We start from the raw sequence: 24694 nt of genomic DNA on the forward strand, positions 1-24694 counted from the left end.
AAGAGTAGTATCTGCATTGTACCCTGATTGAGATGGGCTACCTCAGAACAGTCAATGAACTGAACCCTGGAATCAACCTGATGTGTATGGCAAATATTGCAAGAGTCAATATTTTAAAAATGAATAATGATCCGTGATGTCTCTTCATCAGAGTTTCTTCAGCAGAACTGGTGGCCTTTTACTTCTGCCACATGGATTCAAAAACAGCCCTGACTGATTGGATGAAAGTCCCCTCGAGTTGCCGACTGTAGGGAAATGAGTTTGGGCAGTTTCAATACGGTTCCTAGCGGGTATGGCCCTACAGCACAGCATTTTTCTAATGAGGAATATCACTCTGGGTGGCTGGTATGAGAAATGTCACACTGTCCAATAAGGAGCTCTCTTCATTCCTGCAGTTGGCTTCTTTGGCCTCCAAAGGCCAGTATTTCAAAGGGGTTATTGTGCTCCCAAGCCTTTTAAATTACAAAAAGTCCTTCAGTAGCTGCTGGTGCCTGAAATTCTAGCCCGCAATCTTCATGGAGCTTTCAGCATGACATGCACTAAACCACAAAAATATTTAAATGCACAGACCTCGCTATGCGAAGTGAGGTCAGCTCAGTGGAGTTCATATGCATGCAACATCAGAGGAGCAGCAACCTCAGTGACTCTGCATCAGTGCCACATTTTATACCCATATATGTGCAAAATATATCACCGCTCTTTTAGGAATAGCAGTTTTTTTTTATCAGAACCGTTACTCCTCTATGTATAATCCACACACACGGCACGGACTCAATGGGCCGAATGGCCTCCTTCTGTGCCGTTATGACTATGACATCAGCGCATTTACTCTGCAGTTTACATATGTACTTAGTGCTTTTTCCTAAGAAGTGTACTCCATCTAGAACTGTTCTACTGTACCTCCTGCATGAGGTGGTCACTCTATTAAGGATGAATGTGCTATTTGTGCTAAAGCCTGTGAAATATAGAGAAATATCTGATGACCTGAAGATGATGAATTGGACTCACATTTAAACATTCTTCTTCTTAGGCAGTCCCTCAGAACCGAGGATGACTTGCCTCCACATTAAAAATGAGTTTGCAGGCGACTAATGAGCCCAATGCGGGACCTACAGTCTCTGTCACAGGTGTGGTTGAAGGGGCGGGATGCTTGGGTTGATGTGCGCTCCTTGCGCTTGGCTTCCACTCGCTCCCGGCAAAGAGACTCAAGGTGTTCGGCGCCTTCCCGGATGCTTCTCCTGCACTTTGTGCGGTCTTGGGCCAGGCATCCCCAGCTGTCGATGGGGATGTTACACTTTTTCACGGAGGCTTTGAGGGTGTCCTTGAAATGTTTCCTCTGCCCACCTGGGGCTCTATTGCCGTGCCAGAGCTCCGAGTAGAGCGCTTGTTTTGGGAGTCTTGTATCGGGCATGCAGACAATGTGACCCGTCCATCGGAACGGATTGAGCGTGGTCAAAGCTTCAATGCTGGCCTGAGCAAGAACACTGACGTTGGTGTGCCTATCCTGCCAATGGATTAACAGGATCTTGCAGAGGCAGCGTTGGTGGTACCTCTTCTCCAGTGCTTTGAGGTGCCTGCTGTACATGGTCCATTTAAACGTTAAACTCTAACTGTCTAGCGAGTAGTTGTTCTCAATCAGTATCAGTGCAATTATCTAATTATTGACTGTCTATTGTGAATAACACAGACTTCATGAGAAAATTGGCCAGATTTGAGGTTAGGATCAGATCAGCCATGATCTTATTGAATGGTGGAGCAGGCTCGAGGGGCCGATTGGCCTACTCCTGCTCCTATTTCTTATGTTCTTATGTTCTTATGCCCAGTTAGCTAGACTTGTTAGTGTACATTTAGGTTCTAAAAGTTTTTGTCCACAAAGTTGCTGGAAGCGCGAGCTGATAAAGGCGCAGTGAGGACAGCAGAGCATCTGGGGCCTTGGTGAACAACAGGACAAACAGTATGTCTCCTTAACCAGTAAAATTTAAGGATTGAGAAATAAACAAAGGAAGGGCTGAGAAGGAGGGTGAGTTAGAGTGGGTGAATTCAATGTCAAATCAGGTACAGCAAGATAAATAGAGAGGGAAAGAAAGATTGGATTAAGCGAGAGGGAAAAAAAGAGACAGAAGGGAAAAGTAAGAAAAAATTTAAAATTTAAAATTTGACATTTGTAAAATCTCCCAATACAATTCACAATCTGAAGGAATGAGACTCCAAACTTAGAATTGTTTACTTTCTGGGTAAGAGAGGTCGACTGGCAGTCATTAACAATTATCATTTTGTTAAAAGGATACTTATGCTGTTAATTACTGGTCTTAACTTTCTGTGGCCAGTTTAATGACCTTACTGTGCAAATGCAGCAACACGAAGTTAAGGGCGAGATGTCGTTTTCGTGAATACACGGCACATCAAAGTCAGAGAACCGCAAGCCACAGGAAGGAACATCAGGCTTGAAGAAGTAGGGCGAGGTGAGGCCATAAGGCATTTGTAGATGAGGACATGGATTTTAAATTCAATCCACTGCGGGACGGAATACCAACAGAGTTCAGTGAGGATGTGGGTGACGGGCAGTGGCATTTTGGACAAGTTGCGGTTTATGGAAGGTGGAGATAAGGAGGCCGGCAAAGAGAAAGTCAGATAAATTAGCTTCGATTTTCAACTTGCTGCCCGGGCACCGGCATTGCGGATTAGCTGCCCGTTACATTGATTTCAATGGAAATAAAAATTGGACGGTTTCTATAATGGGTGTTGTTAGATCCGTGGTTCAGTGGATAAATAATTACACGGATGCTGTACATAAACAAATAACAGGTCTTTACTGGAGGCGGGTAATCTCTAGACTGGGGTACAGAGGCATGCGCACAGCTTATACACTGGTGTGGTCACTGCCGGTACTACAGTATACAGGAGCTGTAAAAAGTAGTTCTGACTTAAAGCACATACACTACAATTCCTCCCTTTTTAGATTAATACCCCCTTAATATTCAAATAACAATTACATTTTTACATGTACATTCAATAACAAAAGTCCACTTATAGATTCAGTCTTTGGGGCGGCTTCCTGACCCTTTCGGGATAGCGCCTTTCCGGAGTTTCTTGTTCTTGGTGCAGAGGCGATTCTGACCCCCTTTCATCGGGTAGTTCATCGGGTTCCACTGCTACGGGGTCTGAAGTAGATACTACCGGTATGTCGGGTTCATCCCCAGGTACTCGAGACATGGGGTTGACGCATTCCTGTGATGCTAAGGTCCTATCGGCGTGGCGTCTCACAATGTTCTCCCCGACATCCACTGTGTACATTAATGGCCCCTGCCTTGTACATATCGTTCCGGGTTGCCACTTCTCTGTTCGATAGTCCTGGGCCAAGACTGGTTGCCCTACATTGAAGCTCCTTGTCGGCTTCTCGTTGATGTGCTGGAATTGTTTGTCCTCAACATTTCTTCGCACATTTGGTCTGAGCAAGTCCAGACGAGATCTCAACCTTCGGTTAAAGAACATCATGGCCGGGGTCTGGTTGGTAACTGCATGTGTCGCGTTTCGGTAGGCTAATAAGAAATTGTCCATCTTATGCTGTAGTGGAATTTCCTCGTCGCACATGGCCTTTATCGCCTTCTTAAAGGTTTGTACGAACCTCTCAGCCAATCCATTGGTGGCTGGATGATACGGGGTGGATGTGTAATGCCTTACCCCATTCCTTTTCATGAATTTTTGGAACTCGTCGGACACAAACTGTGGTCCATTATCAGAGCAGATCTGCTCTGGCAACCCGTTTCTGGCAAATATGGTCCGTAGGACTGCAATCGTTTTCTCTGTAGTGGTTGAAGACATCTTTATCACCTCAGGCCACTTTGAATGAGCATCCACTGCTATTAAGAACATTGAGTCCATGAATGGACCAGCAAAATCAATGTGCACCCGTTGCCATGGAGAGGAGGGCCACTCCCATGGGTGTAGAGGGGCATGTGGTGGTGCATTTTGGACCTTCTGGCATCCTAAGCAGCTCTTAGTTAGGTCTTTGATTTGTTGATCGATTCCCGGCCACCACACATAAGCCCTAGCTAGGCTTTTCATTTTCACTCCCCCCAGATGACCTTCATGTAGCTCATTTAGCACTCTCTCCTTTAACTTGGGTGGAATCACCACTCTGGATCCACACATCACTGTCCCCTGGCATACTGACAGCTGTTCTCTTCTGGATGAGAATGCTGGCAACAGTGAGTTGCCATGTGTTGGCCATCCCCTCACCGTCAATTCATATACCCGTGACAGCGTCGGATCATTGCGGGTCTCCTTCTCTATATCCGCGTTCGTTACTGGCAATCGTTCAATTATTGACGAATAAAATATCTCGATAGGGTCCACTGCTGGTGCTTCCTCCACAGTAGGCAGTGGCAGGCGCGATAGCCCATCAGCGTTCCCATGCTGTCTCGTGCCTTTATATTCTATTTCATATTGATTCGCCCCTAGAAACAGGGACCATCTTTGTAACCACTGTGCAGTCATTACTGGCACGCCCTTCTTAGGATTAAAGATGGAGACAAGTGGTTGGTGGTCAGTCAGCAAGGTGAACTTCTGTCCATGCAGATAGTGGTTGAATTTTTTTACTCCCCATACTAGGCTGAGGGCCTCCCTGTCAATCTGGGCGTAGTTGTGCTCGGCTGAGGTTAGTGACCAAGACGCAAAGGCTACTGGCCTCTCCAACCCGTCTGGGAATTTGTGCGACAGCACCGCTCCAATGCCGTAGGGTGATGCATCACATGCCAAACGAATTGGTAGTGCTGGGTTGAAATGGGCCAACACCTCTTTTGATGTGATCAATTCTTTACACTTCTGGAAAGCTCATCTACGTTCGTCATCCCACTTCCATGGTACCCCTGTTTGCAGTAGGGTGTTCAGCGGGTGTAATACCGTAGATAAATTTGGTAAGAACTTGTGGTAATAGTTTACCAGCCCGAGGAACGACCTCAGTTGTGGCACATTTTCTGGTGCTGGAGCCTTGACTACTGCCTCTATCTTGTCAGGGGACTTATGTAACCCCTCTTCATCGATGACGTGGCCGCAATACGAGATCTGTTTCTGGAAAAACTCGCACTTGTGGCGATTAGCTCGTAGCCCATATTCCTTTAATCTGGCGAGCACCTTCTCCAAGTTAGCGAGGTGATCACCGTCATTTTCGCCCGTGACCAAGATGTCGTCCAAATAACGCTGGGTCCCTGGAATCCCTTGCAGGACCTGATCCATCGCCCTTTGCCAGATAGCCGGAGCCGAGGCTACTCCAAACACCAGCCGGTTGTATTGATAGAGACCTTTATGGGTGTTGATCGTAAGGTAATGTTTCGAAGCTTCTTCTACCTCCATTTGCAAGTACGCCTGGGCTAGATCAATTTGGTGAAGCGTTTATCACCAGATAGCGAGGCGAAAATATCCTCAATTCGTAGAAGCGGATATTGCACCGTGTGAAGGACTGGGTTCACTGTCACCTTAAAATCCCCACAGATGCGGACCTTCTTTGGTTCTCCAGGCGTATTACTCAACGACCTCTTCATTACAGGAATGATGGGTGTAGCCCACTCGCTCCAGTCTACTTTGGACAGTACTCCTGAACATTCCAACCCTTCCAGCTCTGCTTCAACAGCTGGTCTGATCGCATAAGGCACTGGTCTGGCCTTCAGAAACTTTGGGCTTGCATTATCCTCTATTTTAATTGTTGCTGTTATTCCTTTTAGTGTTCCTAGTCCCTCCTGGAACACTTCTTTTGCGTCAGTTAGCATTTTTGACAGTCGTCCAGGTGTGACGTCGTCATCCTTTTTGGCCTCCACCTTCAGTGCCTGTATGGAATGCCAATCCAAATGTATCTTCCAGATCCATTCACGTCCTAGCAGTGGTGGTCCTCCATTTGGCAATACATATATATCCATTTTAGGTATTTCCTGACCTTTATATGTCACTTTCACCCTTATTTTTCCTTTGGGGTAGACTTTTTGCCCCGTATACGTCTTCAAGACAATCTCTGTAGCTTTCAAGGGTATGTGTGAAAATAGCCGCTTGTAGTCTCTTTGATTTATGACTGTTAGAGCTGACCCTGTGTCCAATTCCATTTCCACTTGGACTCCGTCTATCTTGAGCGTGACCCAGATAGTCTGGTGATCCTCCATTTCGGTTACATTATGTAGTTTCAGACAACCCAGCTCCTTGCTTCCGGAGTCTGTGTCACTTTTCTGTTCGTCTGAACCACTGTCTGAACCACTGAACCTGGTGTACCTTTTTGTACTTCTCCTGTGGAGATTTCTTACTGTTGGTTTTCTTCCCAGACCTGCAGACTCTTGCTATGTGTTCTGCTTTCCCACACTGTCTGCACACTTGGTCCTTGAACCAACAATCTTTCTGGTCATGTGTTGTTCTGCCGCAGCGATAGCACTTCCCTGTTCCATAGGTCATTTCGTTGGTGCCATATTCTTGCGGTCTCCGTTGTATCTCTGCAGTGCCCCTTGTGGCTGCTTCGTGTGATACTGCCATATTGAAAGCTTTGTCCAGCGTAAGGTCCTTTTCTGATAGAAGCCGTTTCTGGGTTCCTTCACTTTGTAGCCCACACACAAACTTGTCCCTTAACGTGTCGGCTAGTCCCGCTCCAAACTGACAGTATTTCGATAGCTTGCGCAGTTCCGTTAGGTACTCAGCATTGCTTTCGTCTTTGTGTTGGTTCCTTTTATGGAACTTAAATCGTTCTGCAATCAGCAGCGATGTGGGGTTTAAGTGGTCCTGTAGGATTTCTACTATGCTTTCAAAATTCTTGTTTACCGGCTTCTCTGGGGTTATTAGATTTTGCAGTAACCCATAAGTTTTTGCACCCATGGAATTTAACAGAACCAGTGCTTTATTAGCATCTGGCACTTCATTCGCCGTGCAGTACAGTTCAATACGTTCCACATATGTCACCCAATCTTCGACTTCATTGTCGAACGTAGAGATACTGCCACTCTTCGGCATCCTTGGTTGTGCGTTAACTATCACCAATAGCGCCTCCCGCGCTTCCCCTTCTTCTCCGCTGGCACAAAATGGCGTCTCCTGCGCTTTCCTTCCTTCCCGCGCTCGCCCGTCTTCTCTGCTGCGGCTTCGCAAAATGGCGTCTCCCGCGCTCTTCCTTCTTCTCCGCGGCTCAATGGCGCCTCCCGCGCTCTCCCTGCTTCTCCGCAGCTCAATGGCATCTCCCGCGCTCTCCCTGCTTCTCCGCGGCTCAATGGCGTCTCCCCTTGCTTCGCCCCGTGGACCCTGATCAGCCCATGATCCCTAGCTGTGCTCTGCGCGTTCTTCTCTTGATATTTGTCGACGCCGCTCAGTCTAGAACCCAGCTGTTTCTTACCCTCTCTCTCTCCGGTTTGCAGTATTTTTCCTCGACGCCGCTCGGTGATCAACCCCCAGCTGCGCCCTGCTCTCTTCACCCTCTTTCTTACCCCATCGACGCTGCCCGGTTCTCTCTCTCTGCCGTCGGTCGGCTCCAGCCGCCACTGCTCGGGAAGGGTCTGCTCTGGACCTGTCGTCGCTCTCTTACTGCTCGTTGTGGCTGGGGAACCAAGCCCGGCTCTCCACAGCCTCCCCAGCAAAGTTGGATCTCCGCCTGACTGCTGGGCGGTTGCTCGCGGTCGACGCCCGTGTTCCTGGACTCGTCTATTTTTTATTTTTTTTATGTTGCAGGTAGATTCGCATCAACACTCGTCGCCACTGTTAGATCCGTGGTTCAGTGGATAAATAATTACACGGATGCTGTACATAAACAAATAACAGGTCTTTACTGGAGGAGGGTAATCTCTAGACTGGGGTACAGAGGCATGCGCACAGCTTATATACCGGTGTGGTCACTGCCGGTACTACAGTATACAGGAGTTGTAAAAAGTAGTTCTGACTTAAAGCACATACACTACAATTGTCCGTTCTGTAATGCCAGTTTTGACAGCAAGATGAACATCTACCCCATTAAGTCTAAAGGTCACAAAGGTGTATGCAAGTGTTTAGGCAGCAATGAGCATGAGGTGAAAGTCAGTGCTCCTGGGTAATGAATAGGATATGGGGTTTGGTCCTTAGTGTAGTGTATGTACCTTTAAGAGGAACTATGTTTTTGAAGCCCCTGTATACTGTAGTACCAGTAGTGACCACTCGGGTATATAAGCCCGTGTAGCGTCTTGTGTTGTTAGTTCATCTCCAGACTTTGTTCAGTAAACACTTGTTAAATCAACTCCTGCATTCCGTGTCTCCATTAACACACGGATCTAACAGTGGCGACGAGTTAGAAACGAACTTACCAGCAATTCGGCAGCACCTCAAGGGGATCGATTCCTCAGACGAAGGTCGAAGCCAGAAGCAAGAAAAAATATATATATATATAATTCGAAGAAACTCGAAAACGAGGGCCAGGCTTGGTCTCCAGTCTGTGGTTTCCCCAGCTAAACGGGCTGGTGGCAGGTAGTGCACTGATCCTTCCTGGGCTGCAGCGGGCTAGAGCTCGATCGGGTGGCTCTGCAACGGGGCTGGGCAGCGTGTCGGGAAGCAGAAGCAAAGAGAGAGGGTGGAGCACTCAGGGCGCGGCCGGTGCTGCAAAGCAGGTCAGCGTTCGGACCGAGCAGAGGGAGGGGAAAGTCCCAGAGGGTCCGCTCCACGACGGGAACGGTTCTCCAAGTAACGGAGAAACTATTGAAGCGATATATAAAAAAAAATAGAAATACCGCGAAAAGCTGCAGGTCGCAACGGGAACCACGGAGAACAGCGTTGGCAGCAGCGATTGGGGAGGCGCAAAGACCATAGTGCGTCGCCATTAAAAAATATAATAATAATAATTAATCGCCAGGAACAGCGTTGGCAGCAGCGGCAGCGGCGGAAAAGCGCGGGAAGCGCCATTTTAGATTTTCAAGATGCCGAAGACTGGCAATATTACTGCTTTCGATAGTGATCTAGAAGATTGGACCACATATGTGGAAAGAGTGGAGGTATATTGCAAGGCAAATGAAGTAGCGGATGATAAAAAGGCATCGGTACTTCTAAATCTGATGGGCGCAAGGACATACGGGCTGTTACGAAACTTGATCACTCCAGCCAAACCGATGGACAAGAATTTTAATGAGATTGTTGATACCTTACAGGAGCACTTAAACCCAACACCGCTGCTGATAGCGGAACGATTCAAATTCTTCAGGAGGAATCAGCACAAGAATGAAAGTAACGCTGATTACCTCACCGAATTACGAAAGCTGTCAAAGCACTGCCAATTCGGGGCAGGACTGGCAGATTCTCTATGAGACAAATTCGTTTGCAGTCTCCTAAGCGAAGGAACACAGAAAAGACTACTTTCTGAGAAAGATTTGACACTGGACAAGGCTTTCAGTGTGGCTGTAACATACGAAGCAGCAGCAAGAGGAGCTGCAGAGATACAGCAAAAGCCACAGGACTTCGGCACCCATGAAATGACACGGGGTTTCGAGAGATGTTATCGCTGCGGCAGATCCACCCATGACCAGAAGGACTGCTGGTTCAAGGACAAAGCATGCAGGCAATGCGGAAAGATGGGACACATTGCACGTGTATGCAGATGTGGAAAGAAATCCGCTGACAGTAAAAAGGTCAATAAGGAAAAGTACAGAAAGGTACAAATGATGACGGACAGTAGCTCCGAAGACCAGAAGAGCGATAGCGACTCCGGAAACAAGAGACTAAGCATAATGTAATTGCCAAAGAAGATTACCAGACCATTTGGGTTACCCTCACGATAGCGGGGTCCCCAGTCAAAATGGAGCTAGATACAGGATCAGCTCTGACCGTCATGAGTCGACGGGATTACGAGCGGCTACTTCCGCATATACCTTTGAAAGACACATCCATTGTCTTGAAGACATATACGGGGCAGAAAGTATACCCCAGAGGGAAAATAAGGGTGCCTGTTGTATACAATGGCAAGGAAATACAGAAGTTATATTTATACGTTCTGCAAGATGGTGGTCCACCGTTGTTGGGACGTGAATGGATCAGAAAGATACGTTTAGACTGGCACTCCATTCAGGCACTGACGGTGACCAGTAAGAAAAAAAACGATGATGATGTCATACCTGGATGATTAAAAGAAATCTTGGCTAACACCAAAGAAGTGTTTCAACAGGAACTAGGAACCCTGAAAGGCACCACCGCCTCAATAAAAGTGGAAGATGCGGCAATTCCCAAGTTTTTTAAGGCAAGGCCGGTGCCGTATGCAATTCGTCCAGCCGTCGAGGCAGAGCTGGAGAATTTGGAAAAAGCAGGCGTGTTATCCAAGGTAGATTGGAGCGAGTGGGCAACACCCATCGTCCCGGTCATGAAGAAAACGTTGAATAATGATAAATCTGAAGAACAGAGAAAAGTTCACATCTGTGGGGACTTCAAGGTGACTGTTAACCCGGTTCTTCACACGGTACAGTATCCTCTTCCGAGGATAGAAGATATTTTCGCCTCACTATCTGGAGGGAAACGTTTCACCAAAATTGACTTAGCACAGGCATATCTACAGTTGGAGGTTGAGGAGGCCTCTAAAAAGTATCTCACGATAAACACACACAAAGGCCTGTACCAGTACAATCGACTGGTTTTCGGAGTAGCATCAGCTCCTGCTATCTGGCAAAGAGCTATGGAGCAAGTCCTGCAAGGGATTCCGGGGACTCAATGCTACCTAGACGACATCCTTGTAACAGGAGAAAACGACAACGAGCACCTTGCCAACTTGGAGCAGGTGCTCACGAGGCCGAGAGAACGGGGCCTACGAGCAAATCGCCCCAAATGCGAATTTTTCCAGAAACAAATATCATATTGTGGCCATGTCATTAACGAAGAAGGGTTGCATAAGTCACCTGAAAAAATTGAAGCGGTCGTAAAGGCTCCAGCGCCTGAAAATGTCTCACAATTAAGGTCGTTCCTGGGATTAGTAAATTACTATCATAAATTTTTACCAAACTTGTCGACGGTTCTGCACCCGCTTAACGGACTGCTACAAACGGGATTAGTTTGGAAATGGAGCGAAGACTGTAAACGTGCCTTCCATAAATGCAAAGGCTTGATCATGTCCAGGGAAGTGTTGGCTCATTACAACCCATCACTGCCAATCAGACTGGCGTGCAATGCATCCCCTTACGGCGTGGTAGCGGTATTATCGCATAGATTCCCTGATGGCTCGGAGCGGCCGATAGCTTTTGCGTCACGCTCATTGAACTCAGCTGAGCGTAACTATGCCCAGATCGACAGGGAGGCACTCAGCCTGGTGTGGGGGGTGAAGAAATTCAACCATTACCTACACGGACAAAAGTTTACCTTGTTGACTGACCATCAACCCCTCATCTCCATATTCAACCCTAAAAAGGGCGTTCCCATTATGACAGCGCAAAGGCTACAGAGGTGGTCCCTTTTCCTAGGGGCACACCAATATGACAGAGTACAAAGGAACAAAACAGCATGGGAATGCTGACGGGTTATCGCGCCTACCGTTCCCAACGGTGGAAGAGGCGCCTACAGTGGACCCAGTGGAGATATTCCACTCGACCATCGTGGAATGTCTACCGGTGACAAATTCTACCATTGAAAAGGAAACGCGAAATGACCCGACTCTCTCACGAGTCTACGATTTAACGGTGAAGGGATGGCCAGCACATGGCAAACCACTGTTGCCAGCATTCTCGCAAAGAAGAGAACAGCTGTCAGTGTGCCGAGGAACCTTGATGTGTGGATCCAGAGTGGTGATTCCACCCAAACTCAAGGATAGAGTGCTAAAGGAGCTTCACGAGGGGCATCTGGGTGGAGTGAAAATGAAGAACTTAGCCAGAGCGTTTGTGTGGTGGCCAGGTATCGATGGAGACGTCGAAGAAATGACCAAGAGCTGTCTAGGATGCCAGAAGGTCCAAAACGCCCCACCACAAGCCCCTCTACATCCATGGGAGTGGCCCTCATCTCCATGGCAAAGGGTACATATCGACTTTGCTGGTCCATTTATGGACTCAATGTTCTTAATCGCGGTGGATGCACACTCCAAGTGGCCGGAGGTAATAAAGATGTCCTCCACCACCACGGAAAAAACCATCACAGTATTAAGGACCATATTCGCCAGGAATGGGCTGCCTGAACAGATCTGTTCTGATAATGGACCGCAATTTTATCCGAAGAATTCAGGAAGTTCTTAAAAAACAATGGGGTTAAGCACTACACGTCCGCCCCATACCATCCCGCCACCAATGGATTGGCTGAAAGGTTTGTCCAGACCTTCAAGAAGGCCATAAAGGCCATGGGTAATGAAGACATAAATCTACAACATAAGGTAGATAACTTCTTGTTTGCGTACAGGAATGCAACACATGTGGTTACAAACCAAACCCCCGCCATGATGTTTTTCAATAGAAGATTAAGATGCCGGCTGGATTTGGTTAAGCCAAACGTCAGAAGGGACGTAGAGAACCGGCAATTTCAAAGCATGAATGAAAGGCCAACTAGAACCTTCCAGATAGGTCAACCAGTTTTGGCCCGGGACTACCGTACCGAGAAATGGCAGCCTGGAACTATTTGCACACAACTAGGACCGCTGATGTATACCGTGGACATTGGAGAAAGCATAATAAGGCACCATGCTGACCAGATCATAGAGTCATCCGAAAAAGGACAACCTACACCACAACTCTATACGCCTAGTGATGAAGCAGAGATACCCATAGTATCTACCTCTGATCCGGTGATACTGGAACCAGATGAACCCGACACTAGCATTGAAGCCGAATCGACCTTGCCAAAAGAACCTACTACACCACCGAGGCATTATCCAGACCGAGTCAGGAAGCCTCCAGAGAGACTGAATTTGTAATTGATTAACTTCAGCAAATGTGTATATTATTGTTCTTGTAAAAATGTTATTTAATGATTACTTAAAATGTTATGTACTATTTATCTAAAAGGGGAGGAATTGTAGTGTATGTACCTTTAAGAGGAACTATGTTTTTGAAGCCCCTGTATACTGTAGTACTAGTAGTGACCACTCGGGTATGTAAGCCTGTGTAGCGTCTTGTGTTGTTAGTTCACCTCCAGACTTTGTTCAGTAAACACTTGTTAAATCAACTCCTGCATTCAGTGTCTCCATTAACACATGGATCTAACACTTAGCTCAGGGTCAATTCCAAGGTTGCCCACAGTTGTGCATCTCTGATCAAGGAGGGGAATAAAACCAACGACAAAGGAGCAGAGTTTTTGGTGGGAACTGAAACCAATGGCTTCAGTTTCCAGATGTTAAATTGGAGGAAATTCAGGCTCACCCTTGACTTACTGTCAGGCAGCCTGTCTGACAGCACAGAGGTGGGTGTGGCGTTGAGGGAGGTGATAAAACTGGTATCATCCACATACATATGGAACCTGGCCCTCCGTCAGATATCACCACGAAGCTGTGTGTAGAATCCAAACCTACAAATGGGGGTCAAGGTCAGTCTCAGGAGCGGTAATATTCATCATTACACATTGCTGGTGAAATATTCTGTTTGTAAAATGCAATACAAATTTAACTCAAAAACTTGATTTCAAGGATTAGATGGTTACAATTTCTATATCCTAAGAAAATAATTGAATCTGCAACTTGTAATTGTGATGTTAAACCAGGATAAGTATTTATTTTTCCTTATTAATATTTCTTCAATTTTGCAAATGTGTTCTTTTCACCAAGCCCATACCAGCTGGCTGATCTTTTTCATACAATATTCATATTCTCCATTTTATAATTTCTTGCCTTTTTCTCTAGTTTTGTAGTCGTTTCTGTTTCCTGTCTTTTTCTTTCTTGTGTTTTAATGCATTTCAGTCAATTTTCTCTCTGCTTCCCTATTTCTTTCAGAACCATTCTTAGCATTCCTTTCTCACATTCTCTGTTCAATGTCCTTTCAGTTATATCTTGCCTTGTTACCTTGCTTGTAATAACTCTGTCCACCAGAATGAACTATTTGTTTGCCCCAAACAAGGTGGGAAGGCAAACAGTGAAAGAAATATCTGGAAATAAAACACAAAATAACGCAAATTAATAATGAAATTAAATAATAACTTATAAAGCAATTAGTAAAAAAAGTGTTAGAAAGAAACTTGCATTTATATTGCACGGTTCACAACCTCAGGACGTCCTAAAGTACTTTCGGAAGTGTAGTCACTGTTGTACTGTAGGAAACATGGCAGCCAATTTAAGCACAGTAAGATCCCACAAACAGTAATGTGATAAATAACCAAATAATCTGTTTTAGGTGTTGGTTGAAGGATAATTGTTGGCCAGAACACTGGGAGAACTCACCTGCTCTTCTATGAAATAGTGCCATGGGATCTTTTATGTCCATCGGAGAGGGCAGAAGTCTCATCCAAAAGATGACACTGCCAACAGTGAAGCACTCCCTCAGTACTGCACTGGAAGTGTCAACCTAGATTATGTGCTCAAGTTTCTGGAGTGGGACTTGAGCCTACAAACTTCTGTCTGAGTCGATAGCATTGCCAACGGCCAGCTGCCGCTTCCTGCTGATTTCGGGTGGACAACATTCCAGAGCACGCAGATGAGATACAAGAGTTAAAATCTCCCTGGCCTCATGTTGCCCAAGTCTGGAGAGTTTCCCGTTCACCTTGGCCCCGCCCACTTGATTTCACTACCTCGCCCCAAGGTAAAACCAGGTCTTAGTATGTCCTGAACTACATGGCCTAGAAATTCGGTATAGCCGCGTTTGGGGCGCTAGTCCTGGCGATGCGCAAAGTTTAGCGCCAGGCGCAATTTAGCGCCACCTAGCGCGATATTGGGTTGCAGCGCCCCTAAAGGTGATTGCGGCGCTAAATCAGGCGCTACACGCTACTCTTAAGGTGCTAACCCAGCGGCGCAACCCAATTTCGCGGTGGCGGGGCGCAGCGAAGGTGCTGTCAATAATCACTTTCCCTGAGACACAGTGGCGCCGGCCAGCTCTTAAAGGGGCAGGTCAATTGGCATCACCAGACACACTCACTGCCTTGTAGGCCTTCAAAGGGGTGGGAGCCTACCTGTGGCGCACCAGCCTAGCAAGACATGGAAAGGGTGAGGCAGAGGGCAGAATGCCTCACTGATGGGGCATTGGATGCTTTGGTTGGCGCAGTGGAATCAAGGCCAAGGAAGATGGTCGGAATGTGATTTATGTTTTGGACAGTCTCCCGGGTGTGAGAGGCAGTTATGTGTCAGTGTATTAGTTTTGCTTTCTGTTGCCATAGCTTTCTCATGTTTGAAGGAACCACATTTTGTGTAATGAAACACTTTCTTCATTTACAATGGCCATGCCTGCTATTTACATGCATCTTGGCCCTCACAGGCTTGGGGGTATCAGACTGGTTCCATTCCTGTTCTTGGAATGGCAGCAAGAATTCCGTAGAGGGGCTTAGAAGCTACTTCTGATCAGCCTCTGATGCGCAGCCTGAGAAGAGCCGCTCGCGTAGAAGTTCAGGCCAGCACGCATCTTCTCAGCCACTGACAGAGATGTCCTGCACCTTATCTGAGGCTGCAGATCTGGCTGAAGCAGCTGGCACAGCTCAGTCACCACCTCCTTTCTAAATCGCAGCCTTCTGACACACTGCTCCTCCGGCATGTTCATGTAGGAAAACTGCTGTCGGAAAACCCTGCCAGCGTAAGGTCTGCTGTAGCGACGTCAGTTGGCCCTCCTCCGTCTGGCCATGCCCGCCCCCCTCTCCCAGCGTCTCAGTGCCCTTTCTAGATGATTCAGCAGCAGGACGTTCCCCTCCAATGCAGCCCCCATAATAAGTGCCCACAGGAAGGTTCCCCGTTGTCAAGGCTCACCAACAGCAAGGTGATGGTCAGAAGGCTGAAGATCGTCTGCCTGCGCTGGCTCAGTGGTCAAATGGCTCTCAGTGTGCAGCTCAGCAACTCTTTGTAGCTCTCGAGGAAGTTGTGCTCCAAAAATGGCTGCCGCTTTTAAACCACACCAGTCCCCTTTAAATAACACTCCTCCAGCCAGAGAGCGACTTGGTAAGGTCCAGGTAAGCTGTCACTATTAGCGCCAGGTGCTACGGAGGGGGGCGCCACTTAATTTCCGGTCCGGGGCGCCCAAAAGGTGTTGCACACTCAAATTACGTCATAATCAGCCTGCGCCCATGAGCGGGCGCTAAATGCATGCTCAATATGGGGCGAGGTGCTAGGCGCCTTGCGCCCGCCCGGAAATTGGCTAGCGCCCCACTTCTCGGCCTCTTTAGGCGTTAATCGGTGGCGCTAACAACCGAATTTCTCCCCCCATATCTTAAAGATTAACAAGCTCCCAGCAGTATATTAAATTTGTAGTGCAGCAAATAATAATTGGGCTTGCTCAATAGATTATTTTCACTGCGACATTATCCGAAAACACAGCATCAATTCTCACGTGCGCTGACGACACCCAGCTACATCTCACCACCACCTCTCTCAACCCCTTCCGTGTCTCTAAATTGTCTAATTGCTTGTCCGACATCCAGTACTGGCAGAGCAGAAATTTCCTCAAACTAAATATTGGGAAAACCGAAGTCATTGTCTTTGGTCCCCGCCACAAGCACCAGTCCCTCGTCACCGACTCCATCCCTCTCCCTGGTAACTATCTGAGGCTGAACAAGACTGTTCACAACCTTGGTGTTGTATTTGACCCAGCGATGAGCTTCCAACCACATATTTGCACTAAGACCGCCTATTTCCACTAGACTTAACTATTCCAATGCACTTCTGGTCACCCTCCCATCTTCCACCCTCCATAAACTTAAGGTCATCCAAAACTCAGCTGCCCGTGTCCTAACACAAAGTCCCGTTCACTCAACGCGCACAACATCCCGTTCACTCATCTTACAACCCTCAGATATCTGCGCTCCTCCAATTCTGGCCTCTTGCGCATCCCCAATTTTAATCGCTCCACCATTGGCGGCTATGCCTTCTGCTACCTAGGCCCTAAGCTCTGCAATTCCTGCACTAAACCTCTCCGCCTCTCCTTCCTCCTTTAAGACCCTCCTTAAAACCTACCTCATCTGCCCGAATACCTCATGTGGCTTGGTGTCAAATTTTGTTTGATAACGCTCCTGTGAAGTGTCTTGGGACACTTTACTACGTTAAGGGCACTATATAAATACAAGTTGTTGTTGCTGTTGCATATTTTATGTTATATGCAAGAAAAGATGGTAACAGCATTGAATTTCAGCTGGGTCAACATCTCACAGCCAAACTGGACCTAAATGAAGACCCAGAGGAACATGGAACAGGAAGTCTTCAATTTAGACACAAAGGGGATCAAACCATATTAATGAAGCTCACTACAGTGTTGTCATAGAAACATAGAAGATAGGAGCAGGAGTAGGCCATTTGGCCCCTCGAGCCTGCTCCGCCATTCAATGAGATCATGGCTAATCATCCAAATTCAGTACCGTGTCCCTGCCTTCTCCCTATATCCTTTTAGCCTTAAGAAATATACCTAACTCCTTCTTGAATATATTTAATGAATTGGCCTCAACTGCCTTCTGTGGTAGAGAATTCCACAGGTTCACCACTCTCTGGGTGAAGAAATTCCTCCTCATCTCTGTCCTAAATGGCTTGCCCCTTATCCTTAGACTGTGCCCCCTGGTTCTGGATTCCCCCGTCATCGGGAACATCCTTCCTGCATCTAGTCTGTCTAGTCCTGTTAGAATTTTATAAGTTTCAATGAGATCACTTTTCTTTATTTATACCACGTTAAGTATTAGCCTAAAATATATAACAAAACCAACACTCATTTAGCATTTTGTTACTTTATTTAGAGAGTTTTATTAAAGACATTTTAACTATTACCTGTAATTGGTTACATTTTTCTCTATTTATATTTTTTTTTAAAGAACATATAATCTATTAAAAAGCATTGAATGTATGTGACAGACAGAACTCCATAATTAATGGGTTATAGCAACAAAACACAGATTTTGGATTTCTAACAAAATCATCTGTGGCAAAACTAAAACGGTCAAAGTTTAATAACTGATTCCATTAAAACCAAAGTGATTATAAATCATTTACACAACCATAATATAATAGATGCAGGGAACCAAATCCCCCTGTGTTTCTGGAAACAAGAACAACATTGACAGAAGATCATTATTTTCCCTATAGTTTTGCCTCTCCAATATCTCATCTGCACCATTTATCATTACAACCCAGCTGCTCTCCCCTGTGGATTACTCAGCCTGACACGACAGCCATTGTTTTAAAAAGGGAAACTGTACCCTAACCCTGACGCACAAACCCTGGCAATCCAGCCCACGAAGCCCAAGCAACTCCGTTCTATATCTGCTCATTTTTCTTATTCACTATTTGTCCTGTTTGTACTTCATGTGTCTGACGGTTTGCATATGGCAGTTCTTGGCATAATTGCCTCATCTGATAGATAGATCCTATGTAATAACTTCAAGATCCATTAGTATCTGCTGGGAACCTCGGCCTGGGGTCAGAGAGAGGTTCCCTGATTTACATGTTACTGGCAGATGCCTGTGCCATGATGGGCATATTCTGGGCGTCCACCAGAGTACGGTAGGAAAAAAAACAGTGCTGGCCAACTGCTCATCAGGCCACAGGAAATATTAATAATGGGTCTATACAATGGGCCCATCAAGGTCCTGAAATGCCAGCCTTATTGTGCAGGTCCAGGAGGGCCACACATACACATACGTAGTGGCCACCAAGGCCACTCCTGGTGAGGCCAGTATGCCTAGTTCATCCTAGCGGTACTGGCCGCCTGGTGTAACCTTGGCCAGAGCGGAGGAAATGCCATGCCTGGTAGTTTCCTCCCCTGGTCACGCGATTTTGACACAAGAGGCTGTGCTTGGGACAACTGGAGGCTCAGAGCAAAGGCCTGGACTGATGTATTGGCGTCCTGGGCTATTTCATGGGCCTTCCATCGCACACCCAATGGACTTAGACCAAGAGTATGCCAGAAAAGCCTGTGGAAATTCGGAGTCTATATGTAGCCTGCTAGCGTCCATGGTGTGCACCTAAACAGCCGATAAAGCCACAAGGCTTGGACATTCCTGCTCTACCCCATATCTTTTCTTTCAAATGCTAAATTTCAAGAGTTAATTCATAAAGAAGATCCTCTGTCTAGAGGCACGTCTTGTAAAAAAACTAGGCCTCGACAATTGACAGACCAGCAATCCAGGCCATTAAACCGTCACCTGCCAGGAACCTCCGTTGTCGATCATAGCAGACTTTCCGAGATCAGGGGGAGGTTGCCTATGCCACTATGGGGCGTATCTAGAACATCCACCTACTGGAAAGACCAGAACATCTGAATGTAGCTTGCCTGCAAGAAGGCTGCTTAAAAATTAAGAAAAAATTGGCCTTTGTCTTCGAGGGTGCAGGCCACGATCACATCCTTTGACACCCCACTCGCTGGTGTATCCACTTCACCTCCTCCTAGATGTCAAGGAGGTATACCTAGCCTGACCAGGCGTACCTCAGCCAACCATGCGCTGGGTCCCACCGAGAGGCAAGGACATGGCTACTCCGGACTTAGGGTCCCTGCCACCCACGACCCCCCCCCCCCCCCCCACCGTGCCTACTTAGGGCAATGGCTATGTTTGGGTGGAAAGCCCCCGCAATGTGTCCAGGTCCCAGCAGTTCCGGCTGACTCACTGCAATTATGGTGGGAGGATGTCGGAATGGCTGCAGAATTTCCATGGACCTAATTGATAATTGCATTTTTACCACCAATGGGAAGCCCGTTAGAGAAACCATGACATTAATTTGTGGTGAGGGGTGGTGAGGAGTAAAATCAATAATACAAACTGGGTTTCTCTCTTAACTAAATAGAAGATGTTTTTGAGTGTGCTCTTTTGCAGTAAACTACTAAAGATTACCTTCCAGAGGATAAAAAATGCCCCACTTTAATGACAAGTAAAAGCAAGCTCTAACTGTTGAAGAATAGTATGGATGGGCATCTAATAATGGAGGTCCACCCATTCCCTAATTTGGTTTGGGGTTTGCAAACACAGTATTGACTGCAACACATGCGAGCCCAAAATCAATGTGGGTTAAAAACATTTTTAATACATGACTGATCATCCATTATTCTATAATACAATTGTTTTAAGATGCATTATGTATGAATTTAAAGCAAAAGATACCACACTACAATTCAGCCTTACTCATTTCTTCTTGCAGAAGCATAGGATAACAGGGAGGACACAGCCCCTCAAAAATTAAGCCGGATGTCCAAACGTTGCAACATAATCATCAGTGTTCAGCTAAAAACTACCAAAATGTTAATGTAAACAGTACAAGATTTCTTCTCACTAATGATTGAATGCATAGGAGTCAATGAGCATAGTCAGCCCATTAACCTTATAAAAATCTTCAAAGTTCTTCAAAATTCAACATATTGTTTGCAACATCTGACCAGGCAGAATATTGAGCTCCATCCATTTCTGAAGCTACTTGGTTGCTACTCTCTAAAGTATGGTTGGTACCCCCAATTAATGCATCACAATCTGGACATTTGATTCTTTGCATTGCACCTCCACATTCTGTGATAACATAGACATGCCCATTTGGGCACTTAAACCAGTGACCTTGACGAAGGCCCATTGCCTTGACTATCATCACCTTCTCCGTCTCAGATATAGCAAGACCAGTTTCAGGCAGAGCCGACTTCAATTTTTCCATTTCCTCTTTAACAAACTTTTCGTCTTCTTCAGTGAATCTCTTTGTGCACTCGAGGGTCCTCTGCACACACACAACCTTGTGCTCCGTTGAAGAGTCTAGCTTTCTGCCTGATGCTATGCTGCACCGGACATAAAGGTCAAAAAGAAATGTAAGCCTTTGAATTTCACTTTGCAGATCAGTAAGCTCTTGTCCTGTGAATCTCCCTCGAGATTTATCTATCCATTTCAGACACTCGAGCAGTTTAGTATTAAACTTCACATGCATGATTGAATTTATTCTTGCCTCCTGACTTTTAAGTTCAGCAAGTCTAGAGAGAAATGCAATTTTATTTTCAATAACAGTCAGACCCTGTAGTGACAGGGCACATGACCGCAGCGCAGAGGTTAAGTTTTTATTCCGAGCTGGAAACTGTTCAGCTATAATGGAGCGCTCCTTCAGTACAGACTCTAAATGTTTCCCAATTTGGTTATTTTTCTCTGCATCTCCCTGGACAACCTTCTTCACTTTTTCGATTTCACAGAGGCTATTTTTTATTATCGCCCCATAGCGAAAATTCTTCCTGATGGGCATTCGACACTTTGGGCAGTCTTTCAGCTTTATGACCATGCCATTGTCTTCTTGCTCCAGATTCATGTACTGGTCGAAGCCAGTCACCTCAAAAATATGGCAGCAGTCTTCGAGTTGAACAAATCTGGCATTGGGTTCGTCCTCATTTCCGAAGAAGATTTCAGTGATTTCAGCATAGTGGCACACGCGGCACTTCTTGGGGCAAGGCTCTCCGCAGAGCCCGACACAAGGGTGCCGACAATTCAGCCGTTTCTTGCAAGGCTCATTACAAGGAGGCCTGTCACATGGCTCTGAGCAGAGCTTTCGACACCGATAGTGCTGACAGGCCCACTCACAAGGCTCCACACAAGGAGTGCACAGCTCCCCGCACTTTCTCCCACACTTACTGTGCTTGCATACATTTTCGCACTGCCGCTGGCATGGAGGGCACTGGTTTGTGCAGGGTTCCAAGCACTCGTGTGAACAGATTAGCAACCGCCTGCACGGCTGTTTGCAACTCTCATGAAAGCGGCCTTCATAGCAACGGTGACAAGATCCAGGACAGTTGTGGTCACAATCCAGGAGTGTTTTGCATTTTTCTTTGCAAGGAACACACTTCCCAATCTTTGCAGCCTCTTTTATGTAACATTCTACCTCCTGGACATGATCGCATTTCAGGGTTATTGATACTTTTTTGTTGCACATTGCACAATCTTCTCCACAAGCTGCAGCACATTTATGGCCACAGTACAGGATTTTGGAACACGGTTCCTTGCAGACAAAATCTTCTGGGTTCTTAGAACAAGGCACTTTTTGCAAGTGTCCACACTTAGGAATCACTTTATCCACCTTTACTTGACATTTGCCACACTTCTCATAGCAGGACTTTGCACACCTATGTCCATCGTCACAAAGTATTTTCTGACACGGTTTCAAACAGTTAAATTCCTTGTGATCCATATCGTATGGATGACATGCTCTAGTGCAAACGTGGCCGCAGTCCAGCCTGTACTCACATGGCAGGCTGCAGCCTCCCTCGGGAACTTTGCTGAAATCTTCGGCTTTGGACACAAGGGTCATAGTTTTAGGGTGATTCTGACAGGTCAGCAACAGCGAGCGACCGATATTGGCTTTTTCATGCAAGGTATGCATGATCTTGCTCCAAAGAGGAACGTTCGCTAGAATACTCATGTTTCCTATGCAGTAAAGACCTTTCTTGGCCCGTGATAGAGCCACACAGACCCTGTTTGCTATTTGCAAGAATCCGACCTTGCCTGTCTTATTGCTCCGCACCAGTGAAAGCAGAATAATATCGTTCTCCTCTCCCTGGTATTTGTCGACCACGTGGACCTTCACACCAGCAAACTTCTTGGAAGGCATCATTTTGCGCAAACAGAACAGCTGTCCTGTGTAGGTGGTGAGAATAGTGATCTGAGAGGGCGAGTAATCCTGACAGATGAGATACTGACACAGTGCTACAACAAAGGCGGCTTCATGCTGGTTCTGATGACTCTTCCCATCCTGGATTTCCTCTTCGGGGAAATCGTGTTCTACAAAGAACAAGTTTGAACAAACTCCCTGTGGAGAAATTGTGGGGAGGAAGAGAGAAAGAGTTAAAAAAAAATAATTTCAATGCAACAAATTCTACAATCAATTAAAATTGTGTTGTACAGAGCACATGTTAAATTGGGACAGACAGACAGACAGAGAGAAAATGGGCTGGAATTTGCAGTCGGGATGACGGCGAACTGGCAGTGTTCGACGTCATTCCGCCTTTAAAACTGACCGCAATCTTCGGTATTTGGCACATGCGCAAATCCTGAAGTTGCGGTCTATCAGTGACAGTTCCGAAACAGGCTGCACTGTTTACTCTTATCACCCCCCGCCCTGCCCCCACAGAGCCGGCAATCGGTGTAATCAGCCACATCTGGGAAACTGACAAAAACTTTGCTCTTCCACAGTATGTACGATGTTAAATTCCCCACTAAAAAAGTTAGACCCAAAGGGGTTAGGTGTAATTGGGGTTTTAGCAGTGTTATTACTTCTAAACAAATGTTAAGGGCCTGGAAAACTAATTTTAATTTTGTGCAGTGTGAAATTTGTCCATTTTAATAAAGAAATTAAATCAAGAAACTTTTTTTTAAAAATGTATTTTTTTTTAAAGTTTGTCCATCTTTATTTCAGGTTTGTCTTTTCCCCATGCGAGAACCTCAATCTTTGTTTTGTTTTCTATAACATTTTTATAAAGTTAGAATTTTAAGAGCTTACTCACTTCCTTGTTCTCTGAGAATTCTGCCTTTTGATTGGCTGCTTAGACAGCTTGTTGACGTTACAGCAGTTCACACAAGGGGATCCCCACTATACTTCATTGATTTGAATTGAAGGTCGGAGAACCTCGTGTGGCGTGTACTTCAGGGACAGCGGCGAACGCCTTTGCTTCGCTGCTGACCGCAAATTCCGGGCCAATATCCATTTACTTTGAGATTATGGAAACCTTCTTTGAAAAGCAAGCCCACATTTTAAATAAAACTAATGCTGGAGCCTGACATCCCTTTGTAACAGACTTTAGACTTAATTTCATTGATGGAACTGTAAAAAATGCTAGTTAGGCCACAGCTGGAATACTGTGTGTAGTTCTGGTCACCACACTATAGGAAGGGTGTGATTGCATTGGAGAGGGTGCAGAGGAGATTCACCAGGATGTTATCGGGGCTGAAGCGCTTCAGCTATGAAGAGAGACTGGACAGGCTGGGGTTGTTTTCCTTAGAGCAGAGAAGGCTGAGGGGAGACCTGATTGAGGTGTACAAAATTATGAGGGGCATAGATAGGGTAGATAGAAAATAACTTTTCCCCTTAGTAGAGGGGTCAATAACCAGGGGGCATAGTTTCAAGGTAAGGGGCAGGAGGTTTAGAGGGGATTTGAGGAAAAACTCTTTCACCCAGAGGGTGGTTGGAATCTGGAACTCACTGACTGAAAGGGTGGTAGAGGCAGGAATCCTCACAACATTCAAGAAGCATTTAGATGAGCACTTGAAATGCCATAGCATACAAGGCTACGGACCAAATGCTGGAAAATGGGATTAGAATAGGGCTTGATGGCCGGTGCAGACACGATGGGCCGAAGGGCCTCTTTCTGTGCTGTATAACTCTATGACTCTATTACTGTTTAGGTCACTACATAGTCAATGAGCATTTTCTCAACTGAAGTTAAGGTTCTGGCTGTACAATTGTATACACTACGTCACAAATTAGCAACAGTAACACTAAACACTGGACTTCTGTATGTAGTGGTGCGGTTAGACTTGTTCTAGCTTGGATGCCTTTGATATGGTGTCCAGGTCAATCTCAAGTGCTTATTTCTGGGACTTTTCCTTTTGAACCACCTGTAACCTATTTTATTCAGACTGCCTCTTTAGTGTGAGGCAAGCAAGATCAAATACAGGAATATAGCTTACAAGGTTGGAGAGTTTTAGCTAC

At 46.1% G+C, this 24694-nt stretch overlaps 1 protein-coding gene across 2 annotated transcripts in view; it reads right to left on the reverse strand.

The window, feature by feature from the left end:
• Nucleotides 1-17753: 17753 nt before the first annotated feature.
• The window catches only part of znfx1 (zinc finger, NFX1-type containing 1), a 69473-nt gene continuing 62532 nt past the window's right edge, over nucleotides 17754-24694 (reverse strand). For both annotated transcript variants that reach the window (XM_086005280.1, XM_086005279.1), the window contains one exon: nucleotides 17754-22795. In XM_086005280.1, the coding sequence (XP_085861406.1) occupies nucleotides 20363-22795 (2433 nt within the window). In that variant the 3' untranslated portion in view covers nucleotides 17754-20362. The remainder of the gene's footprint in view (nucleotides 22796-24694) is intronic.

This window comes from Somniosus microcephalus, chromosome 13, assembly GCF_052327205.1.
Source record: "Somniosus microcephalus isolate GS21.2 chromosome 13, FLI_Smic_1.0, whole genome shotgun sequence".
NCBI classification, from domain to species: domain Eukaryota; kingdom Metazoa; phylum Chordata; class Chondrichthyes; order Squaliformes; family Somniosidae; genus Somniosus; species Somniosus microcephalus.